The sequence below is a fragment of the Podarcis tiliguerta genome (genome assembly GCF_965153285.1).
Source record: "Podarcis tiliguerta genome assembly, chromosome: Z".
Lineage (NCBI taxonomy): Eukaryota > Metazoa > Chordata > Lepidosauria > Squamata > Lacertidae > Podarcis > Podarcis tiliguerta.
This window is the reverse complement of record NC_139553.1, coordinates 31,715,885-31,726,276: the sequence shown is the minus strand read 5'-3', so window position 1 is coordinate 31,726,276 and position 10,392 is coordinate 31,715,885. Positions and strand designations below refer to the sequence as shown.

General features: G+C 43.3%; 1 protein-coding gene across 1 annotated transcript; it reads right to left on the bottom strand.

The window, feature by feature from the left end:
- Positions 1-2,032: 2,032 nt before the first annotated feature.
- Positions 2,033-9,014, bottom strand: LOC310669406 (uncharacterized protein). Its single transcript, XM_083423249.1, has 5 exons — positions 8,760-9,014; positions 8,246-8,404; positions 7,014-7,054; positions 5,908-6,013; positions 2,033-4,177 (listed from the first exon to the last, which is right to left on the bottom strand). Exons 1-5 carry the CDS (start codon positions 8,860-8,862, stop codon positions 4,146-4,148), a joined length of 441 nt encoding a protein of 146 aa, XP_083279375.1. The 5' UTR covers positions 8,863-9,014; the 3' UTR covers positions 2,033-4,145.
- Positions 9,015-10,392: the final 1,378 nt, after the last annotated feature.

The window sequence follows — 10,392 nt, the reverse complement described above, 5'->3', positions numbered from 1 at the left end:
GGGTGAGGGGGGTAGATGCTGCCTTCACGCAGGGGAGCCTGGGGGCAAAGGGGAGGCCAACCTGCCGAGCACCCAGGGCGGCGCTGCACTGCTCCTCCCGGCGCCACGCGTGGGCAAAACAGGGCTGGCACCATTGCCATTGTCCCACAAGCTCCGCTTTCGGGGGCAGCAGGGGCTTCTCAGAGGGAGATCAGGGCCCGAGGAGTGCGCAGGAAAGGTAGCAGCCTTGGCAGGCTGCTCCAGCAGCCCGGGAAGTCAGCCTAGGTGAAGAAAATGAGCCTTGCCTTGCCTTCGCCCCACCCCCTGCCCACAGCTGGGACTTCGGAGAGCTGCTGCCACCGCTAGCGCCCTTGACCAAGCCCATTCCCAGCCATAGCGCTGCTCTTCAGCAGGGAGGCGCCTGGGCAGCTTCAGCGGCAAGCCCTGGTCGCCCACCTGGCACCCCCAGAATTTGGCGCCAGGGTGCCTTGCACCCCTTGCACCCCCAGGTAAAGACAGCCCTGGATGGAGGACAGAATTAGGCAGGCCTTTTATTGGTTTGTATCCCTCCTAATTAGCAAAATGCCCAACTAATAGCAACAGCAAATGAAATGGCAACACTGTGCCTGGACGGTATCGCTTTATGTTGAAAGTTGGAGCTGCATGCTTATATGTTTTATTATGAAACCTTTCCCCTCCTCATCCTTTTTAAATCACGAGTCCAGGGACAGGGACTATGTTTATGCTTGTCCTCAATGTGCTGCTTTCAGTCTAAATTCATTCTACATCCTGTTGTCTACAAGGGTGCGTGTCGTTACTTGATACACATTTGAAAACCCTTCTCTTGATTAGGTTATTCTTCCCTGCATGTGCCTCAGGTGAGAGAGGAGCCAACTTGAATAAAATATTAGGGGGACCCAAGTAAGCTCTGCCCTGCATATTCAATTGCATGACGTGATGCACAGACACTATTTGAATGGCAATGCCATCAACTTTGGGAGTCCCAAACATTTTATTTGGGGGGCCTGAGGACCCCTTGGCCCCTATGAGTTGGCTCCTATGTCAAGTGAACTAAGAAGGAAGTGGTGGTGGCAACTTTGTTGCCCATAATTGGGCAGTTGTGGATATGCTCCCTATTGCTAGGACTATTTTCAAAGGGGCACCATTATTGGCAATGAACTTTTATTTTCAGAATGAAACCAGTTTCTTTCCAGGGGCAAGAAAATATGCCATAGAACTAGACTGTTGGTGTGTGGGCTACGTAAAAAAAAAATATATGGAGTCTTCACTGATGCTGAAATAAAATGTCATGTGTTTGCATCCAGAGACTGACATTATTTTATTTTTTTGCAGGTTTGTATGTGTGTGTGCATGCATGAGCAGTGGCGTAGTGGGGGGGGTGCAGGGGGGGCCGGCCGCACCGGGTGCAACATCTGGGGGGGGGGCGCTCGCACTTGCAGCTCTCTGCCCCCTGCTAAAATCCACGGGTTAGGGGGGCGCAAATTACTTGCCTTGCCCCGGGTGCTGACAACCCACGCTATGCCACTGTGCATGAGTAAGAGGTTTTCGTCTTACCCCTTTCCCTCCCCTACATAAAATTCTTTGTATTTTGACATTCGGTTTATTGGCTGTTAAAGCACAGTTCTGTGGAAATTCCCACTACAGTCTTCTCCATGTACTTAAGACGGCACAGTTGTTAGTAGGTTTTTTTCAGATTCTTTTTGCCATGTATGTGCAGCACGAAGAAAGTTTCACACAGTCAGTTCACTGCCTTGCAATTGTTTCTATGCAGAACCATTCATACTGGCATCCATGTGCCTGCCCCACTGTGATAAATATAGTGGTCCAAATAACGCTTAAGTTCAGCCTCCCCGTTACGGCCCCTATAAATGACTGGTTTATTTGAGCATTCAACCTGATTTGCTTGTACACAGTTTGTGCAGAGGTTAGATTATAGCCAGTTCTTTATTGAGCATTGCACAACCAAAATTAGCTGAAGGCAAGACCATGGAAACAGGCAGCAATGCAAACGAAAAGACAATAATCCCAGTAATAAATACAGAAAGATTTTAATCAGTACAAGGAAAAACAACACAGGCTTGCTGTCATGGGGATCAATGAAGTAGGTCATATTAATGCAGAAGGATGCAGGATGAGGGAATATGTTGTCCTAAATCATCATTGTTTGGTGTCTTGCTTTGGATAATCACCCCAGTCTAAACAGTTGTGGCATGAGATCTTCACTCCCTTACACAGCAGGGCCTATAGACTGGCATCATTACCCACAGTGGTCAAATGGGACAGACTAGGACTTTACTTGCTCCCCAGGTGAGTAAGCATTCTGTGGCCTTGCAGCACTTGGGGAACAAACCATCACTTGCAATTAAGAATAGATGAATCTTATCCATTTCAGTTTCTCATTCACCCCCACCCCCCAAATCTTCAGTTCAGTTCTCCATATTTCCACAGTAAGTTTGTATTATTGTTTTTTTAACATGAAAACCCACCAGCATTTTAGTGAGGATTTATCCTAATACGCCCATTTGTATATACAAATTTTATATGAAGCAACTTCCCCCTTTATTATGCCTATTTGCATTTTATTTTCACCGATATATGCATTTCTATGCACATTATGCCCTAATATATGCATTTATGTACCCTGGAGAACTGGACTGCAAAATTCAGAGAACCGTTGATTTTGAAGGTTGGTTGTGTTTCTATTCAGAGAAAGTGCATATTAGATAGGTTTGGCTTTTAATGTGAATTGAATCTAATCGATACCCCAACCCTACCATTGCAATAAGAAGTTAGTGAGCAGGTTAGGGGAGGAAGAGGTGGTACAGAACTCTTTCTCTGTCTCAAGCATACAATTGGCCTGCCAGAGGAAAGAACACACATTTCCTTTACAGCCAGAATAGAAATGCCGTGGGTTGCTGAAAGAGGGAGCTTCCTCTCTTTCTTCTCTGCCAGCCTCTAGCAGGGTAAAGAATACAGCTCTGCAGGCTAATAAATTTTGTGGGCTTATTTTCAAGGCAGTCTTAAAACAATTAGGTTGTATCCAACTAAGGTCTATTCAAAGTAGGTCCATGGAAATGAATGAACCTAACATAGTCGTGTCTAGTAACTTCAATGGAACCACCCTGATTAGAACTACTACTGGATACACCCCATTGTTATTTTATGAAGGGGTGTCTGCTTGCATCCAAGCAGTGCTAAACATTGCAGAGGCCATTCATCCCGATGTCACTATCTTAATGGTATTAATAATTCACATGCATGTAATTTTATTAATTAAAAAAACTGCTGGTTTTATTCTGATAAATGTTATGCCTACTTCATTTTAAAGTTTACTTTTTCTGATGAATATTTTACATTGGTTTATGAAAACAGCCTATGGTTTTTTTGTGGATTAAGCAGCAAATAAATATATAAAATAAATACATAAAAATAGGCATCTTGCAACTTGCTGTTCTTCCTCCGGTGCTTTTTTCTGACGTCTGCTAACTGGAAGGGGTTTGCCTTTGTGGGAGCTTCACACAACAGCCAACACAGGCTGTTGTGTTTTGACTTCAGGAACAAAGTTTATTCATGATGGAATCTGATTTTAAGCCAATCCAAGGCCCAGTTTAATTCACCTGCTGCCCAAGCAGGAGTGGGGAACCAGTGGCCTCCCAGTTGTTATTCGACTCCAACTCCCACCATCCTTCAATGTTGACCATGCTGGCTGGTGCTGATGGGAGTTGTAGTTCAGCACCATCTGGAGGGCAATGTGTTTCGGTGAGTTTAGGCTTTGAGCTTTGGAAGAACAGACTCTTCCACAACTACCCCACCCAGTTTAACGAAGGTGCAAGCTCTTTCCTTGATCTGTCTCTCTTTTCCTCATCTGCTATGCCATGAACAAAGCCAGCAGCTGTATCAGAACTGGTTTCTGTTCTCCACCATGGGGCTGTTGTGGTGATATGAAGGATTCTATCTGCAAGGCAAAGCAAATTCTTCTGCGTAACCAAAATGGCATGGCATGATTCAAGGTTAACTGGTGCATTGAAGCGCAGCTGTAAGCAAGGAGCCCACATTCTGGACAGACTGGGTTTGAAGGCAGTCTCTGGGAGGCATTTGGGGAGACGGGCATGCATGCGCAGAGAAGATCAGTCGGATCCTGGCCTTCAGTTGGTAACACAGTACTTCCAGAAACAAGCTGGCAAAGAAAAGTGAAGGGGGGGCAGAAAGGAAGAAGTCACCACAATTAATGGCAAGAAACACTGCTCTAATTTTGGGATGCACTAACTTGCCTATGAACCGCAAATTGATCTAAAGAAGTGGGTATGTGTGGCTAAGCATGTGGTTAAAATTGAACAGCACAGGCCAAATACATAGCACCAGCAAAGGGTAAAGGTAAAGGACCCCTGACGGTTAAGTCCAGTTGCGAACGACTCTGGGGTTACGGCGCACAACTCGCTCTATAGGCCGAGGGAGCCGGCGTTTGTCCGCAGACAGCTTCCGGGTCATGTGGCCAGCATGACTAAGCCGCTTCTGGCGAAACCAGAGCAGCAAAAGGAAACGCTGTTTACCTTCCCATCAGAGTGGTACTTATTTATCTACTTGCACTTTGACGTGCTTTCGAACTGCTAGGTTGGTAGGAGCTGGGACCAAGAAACGGGCACTCACCCCATCACGGGGATTCGAACCGCTGACCTTCCAATCGGCAAGCCCTAGGCTCAGTGGTTTAGACCACAGTGGCACCCACATCCCAGCACCAGCAAAACACTTCACTAACCGCTCACTTCATGTGACCGTATTCATACAAAAATGTGTGCTGAGTTGTGGGGTTGGGGATAGTTGGTATCACGGCCTGAGGATGGGGAGAGGCTTTAACCTTTTGTTAGGGATGGGCAAAGCTGTCAGTTTCAGTTTATCTCAGTTTCTCATTTTTCCAGACTCCACATTTCCATAACAGTTGGGGTTTTTTTTAAAAAAAAGAAACTCGTGTAAATTTATCAGTATTTTAGTGCGAATTTCTTTTAATACATACATTTTTGCATGCAGTTTTTGCCTTTCACACTTTCTGCAAAGTGGTCTTCCATAATGTAATTGCATTATTATCCATTATTTTCACCAATCTACCCATCTGATGCACATTTTATTCCAACGTATGCATTTTTGTATACCTTACTTGGCTGGGAAACTGCACTACAATATTCATATAGGTATTAATGTCTTCCCTGTCCCTAGCCTTTGCCCCAGTCCAGATCCCACCCACCCCTCAATCTGCTATTTATTTATTTTTAAACCACTATTGTGTAAATAACATTCATCTTGTTTTCCCCTATGCATTTAGCTCAGGGGTGGGCCATGTGGTGTCCTTTAGATGTTATCAGGTTCTCGTATTGTTTCAGAAAGAGCAAATTAGGGTAACCAATACAAATGTATGCAGAAATAGAAAAAGTAAAACAAAGCTACAATAGGGAGGAAAACTTGAAAGCAACTTATTACTTTTACTGTATTTTGTATGTGCTTATATCAATATTTTTAAATATTTTTTTAAAAAACAATTTAATAAATTTGTTGTTATCAGTGCTTTTTTCTTTAAAAAATGTTTAGGGGTACTCTCATTTTCCTACTCATATTGAAATACTGCCCCTCAATGAGACCAAACTTAGATTCAAAAAAAATTTAGGGGTATGCGTACCCCTGCATCTCCCTAGAAAAAAGCACTGATTATTCTTATTAAAAGAGCAAATTAGATAGATTCACCTTTAAATGAAAACTAAATTGAAATTCTTCTCCAACCCTATTTGAGAATTCTTTGAGGCCTCTGCCCAGGGACCTTACACCTGTACATGACCCAGAATTCTACCACCTGCATATTTTAGAAAGCAGCTCAAGTTCTCCTTTCAACCACATTACTGAAATCCAGGGGCATCTCACCTCTCTTGCTCGGCTTCTGAGGAGACTGGTCTGCTTTGACAAAGGCCTGGCTGCGGAACTTGTCTGCTGCTGCCAGCTTCCACAGAATGGCTTTGATATCCTCTACCTGAAAATTGAAGATGGAGAAATCAGTCCACTGGTAGTCCATGCCAGGTTTGCGTGTATTCATTCATAAGACTGTTCTGTCTCTGTGCCACATAATATTGCAATTCTCGCCTCAAATCTGCCTGGGAAGTTCATATTTACATATGTGTTTTTAAACCCATTTTCTCTCAAAATACACATTTCTATGTTTCATCCTCTGACATGCATTTTTATACTACCAATCAGATGTCAGGGATATAGAAAAGCGTGTCAGAAAAGGGAGGAACAGACACACATAAAAACTGTAGGGAAAAAAACAATCTGATTCTCTGGGTTAGGGATGGGCAAATCTGTCAATTTTGATTTCTTGATATTACTTGTTTCGCCAATTATAATTTCAGTTCCCCACATTTTCACATCAGTTTGTGATTTTTTTTAAGTCCTCATGAAAATTAATCAACACGTTACTGACAAGTTCTGTTAATATACACATTTTTATAAGCAATTTTGCAAAGCCCCCCCTCCAAATAGAATGTGGTTTTGTATGTTATTTTCACAATATATGCATTCTAATGCACGTTTTATCCTGGTATCTGCACTTCTGTACACATTATTTGACTGGGAAAATGCATTGCAAAATTCAGAGGTGTGAATATTGCAAAGGATGGCTGTGTTTTGGTTCCCACGTCGTTTTGGAAACTGAACTCTCTAAATGCACTGAATGAATGCCATCCACATGCGGATACTCTATTAAAAACATGAAGGTTTGGGAGTCCCAGAGAAAAGAGCTAGAGTTAGACTACTGGTCCATTTAGTTTAGTACTGTCTGCACTGACTGGAAGTGCATCTCCAAGGCTTCAAGACAGGAGCTTTCCCCAGTCCCATGTGGAGGTCTGGGGATTTAACCTGGGACCTTTTGCATGCAAAGCATCACATTTTCTGAGGGCAGAGATGTTATACGTATACAAGAGTGTCCTACATTAATCTGTGAAAAGTTGGGAGGGCATGTCTTTGACACTCACCAGGTTATCGGCACTGTCATCTTGCAGTGACTCCTTGCCTCCTGCAATGACAAAATACATCTGGAAACGGCCCCACAAACAGTCAGAAAGAAACTGAGCTTTTGCCGCGCAGTTATTTTTCAAGCGGAAAAAAAGGAAGAAAGGGGAGGCAGGCAATGCCAGTTGGTAATTTGGAAAGCAAAATGAAGAAAATGTCAAGCACACTCTATTGTTGGAAGCAACTTTTTAAGGAGGAACTACCGGTAATCTCAGTCCGAAACGGAGAACTATAATGAGCATCATCTGCTGAGAAGGACAAATGAACACATTCTGGACATCACAAACAATGAAGGGGCAGGACCTATCTGGTCTGACAGTTAATGCCCCAGGTAAGCAAGATAAACACTGGAATCTATGATTCTATAATACACCCATTCTTTATGAACAAATCCTAACTGGATATGCATTCTGTGAGTTATTTATGGCTGCAGCTCCTATGCTAGTCGGCAAACAGCGGAAGGGATGGAATGTGACCTTATACCATCCAGATAAACACTGCAAAGAACTGAACAATGGAAGACAGTAATTAACTCTCCCAGGCTTGGAACAACAACGTATATGAAGGACTACACATGTGAAATGGGTCACTTATTTATAAAATGTAACGTAGGTGCTTTTTGTAAGGTGAAAAAAGCAGCCAGCTGGAATAATGGTTTAACTTCAAGTGAAGGGTGTCAACAAGACTCCAAATAAGAAACCATGAGGCAATGTGTGGAAACGATGATGGTCATGCGTTTGGAACAGGAGCCGGAAACTTGATTTTAAGAAACTGTATTAAATTAAATTAAATTGGTTTGATTTGTAATAATTTGGAAAATTAATAAAAATAATTCGGAGATAGCAAAAAAGAAAAAAAGAATTAAGGGAGTATCTTACTAGCCTAATTCCAGTATTCATTGATATGATGCAGAGCTGATGGGGAGGAGGAGTACAGTAAAAGAGGATATTTTAAGGGTTTTTTTAGACCAGTTGATTATTTAGCATTCATGCAGATACATTTGTGCAGAGGTTATACGACGATGCCAGCAAGCGGATATGATCCATTACTATTTTCTGTCATTTTTTTTATTGGTCTCCCTGTGGTTAGAAAAGTGCTGGGATGATTGCACTAGAAAAGTGTGGGACGATAAGCACATTTTGTGTGAATGAACAGCCCATCAGGAAACGCCCCCAAATCATGAACCCACACTAACCGTTCCATTGTCTACTTTTCTGGACCTGATTAATTCCTTCTTCCAGGGTAGAGTGAGCTGCATTCAGATTCCGGGATGGACGAAGTCCAAAAGAAGCTGCATCATCGGGTATGAATCCAACAGCGTTATCCATCAAGTTAAAATCCGTAGGTACAAAATCTGGACAGAACATTTAAAAAAAATGTGTGCTTGTAACTTTCCCACTATGGGAAGCAGAACAGATACATCAGAAGTTCCTTAATCTGGTGCTCTCCAGAAAGACTACAACTCCCATCATCCCGGACCATTGGGGTACAACCACTGGACTTTTGGACTACAACTCCCATTGACCATGTTAAGAGAGTTAGAGCCTGATAACTTATGGAAGGCACCAGATTAGGCAAGGCCAAGATGGGCCTTGGTCTGATCTAGCAATGCTCTGCTTATATTGACATGCATTTGTAGCCTAGCGTGAAACCATCACAACAGCACTGAGCAACTTCCACCCCAAATCATAATCAAGATTGTTTCTTACCTTGCATGGCCTCAATGTCTGGGTAAACAGGATAGGCCGCTACGCAGCAGATAGATGAAAATGCTACCATGACATACGCCAGAATCTGGAACTGCATCTTCATTGTCCCCCTTTGCAGCTTGGCCAAACTGTGAGGATCTCGCAGCGGCCTGTGTGCTTGGACCCTCCTTTATATGCTCTCCACCCATCTATCTCTGCAGGATCAATATGTTATCATTTTGCAAGAGATTCTCATCATCCCAGTCATCCATCTATGGCAGTGACAGTTTGTCATCCTAATGTACCACCATCCTTTTATGCTTCCATTCTATCGTCGCTTGAACAGGTAGCCCTTAACAAATGTTTGGAATAGATCAGACAGTTCATTACTGTTTGGTTTGGCTGGGAGAACCTGGGGTAGAAATGAAACGTCGTGACGTCAACGACTCTCTGAAGTTAACAATGAGTTTGGCCTGGGCTGAATGGAATGGACAGAAAAATAGATGGTACCTTTTTTTCTTTTTTGTATATGCAAAATGCAAACCAGCATTTCCGCTTCACAGGATGTTACTGTGTAAAGATTACCCACTTCCCCTGCCTTATGTAAAGCCCTGCAGAGGTGGACGCTTCTTGGTAGCAAACGCCACCTCTGTGATGATGCATTTCCTTTGCTTCCTGCCAAAGTTTTGCTGGAGTCAATAGTCCATCCAAGCTGAAAAGCACAGTCTCATAAGCGCAGGGATGGGAAACCCTTTTCAGCCTGAGGGCTGCACTTCCTTCTGGGCAGCTTTCTGGGAGCCACGTGCCAGAGGCAAAAGGAGGAAGAGCAACTTTAGAACATTACCTTTGTATAGTATAGCCTTACATGGCTCAGGACTGCAACACCTTATGGATCGCCTCTCCCCATATGAATCGAGACCCTGTGCTTGTCATCTGAGGCCCTTCTCTATATCCTTCATCCCACAGAGGTTCAGAGGCTGGCAACAAGAGAACGGGCCTTTTCTGTGGTGGCTCCCCAATTGTGGAATGCTCTCCATAGAGAGGCTTACTTGGCACCTTCATTACATGTCTTTAGGCACCAGGCAAAACATTCCTCTTTACCCAGGCCTATGACTATTAACTATTATTATTATTATTATTATTATTATTATTATCACGCCATCCATCTGACTGGGCAGCTCCCATACAAAAATGCAGTGGTACCTCAGGTTAAGAACTTAATTTGTTCCTGAGCTCCGTTCTTAACCTGAAACTGTTCTTAACCTGAAGCACCACTTTAGCTAATGGGGCCTCCCGCCACCGCTGTGCCGCCACACAATTTCTGTTCTCATCCTGAAGCAAAGTTCTTAACCCGAGGTACTATTTCTGGGCTAGCGGAGTCTGTAACCTGAAGCGTCTGTAACCCGAGGTACCACTGTAGTAAAAATGCAATACAACATCACACACTAAAATCTTCCTTGAACAGGACTGCCTTCAGATGTCTTCTAAAAATCACATAGCTGTTTACAGTGCTTTTTTTCGGGGGGGGGGACTCAGGGGTACACATACCCCTAAACATTTTGTGAATCTTTGTACTTTACAATATTTATTTTTCCTGATTTGAAATATAAAATGGTGATTTGCTTGAGTCAAAATGAGAGTACCCCTAAGCATT

Coding starts and splice junctions, on each gene's coding strand:
- LOC310669406 (XM_083423249.1), bottom strand. CDS start 8,862: ATGAAGATGCAGTTCCAGATTCTGGCGTATGTCATGGTAGCATTTTCA. Junction 7,055..8,245: donor GAAAAGTAGACAATGGAACG/GTTAGTGTGGGT, acceptor TTGTCATTGCAG/GAGGCAAGGAGTCACTGCAA. Junction 6,014..7,013: donor ATGACAGTGCCGATAACCTG/GTGAGTGTCAAA, acceptor TTCAATTTTCAG/GTAGAGGATATCAAAGCCAT.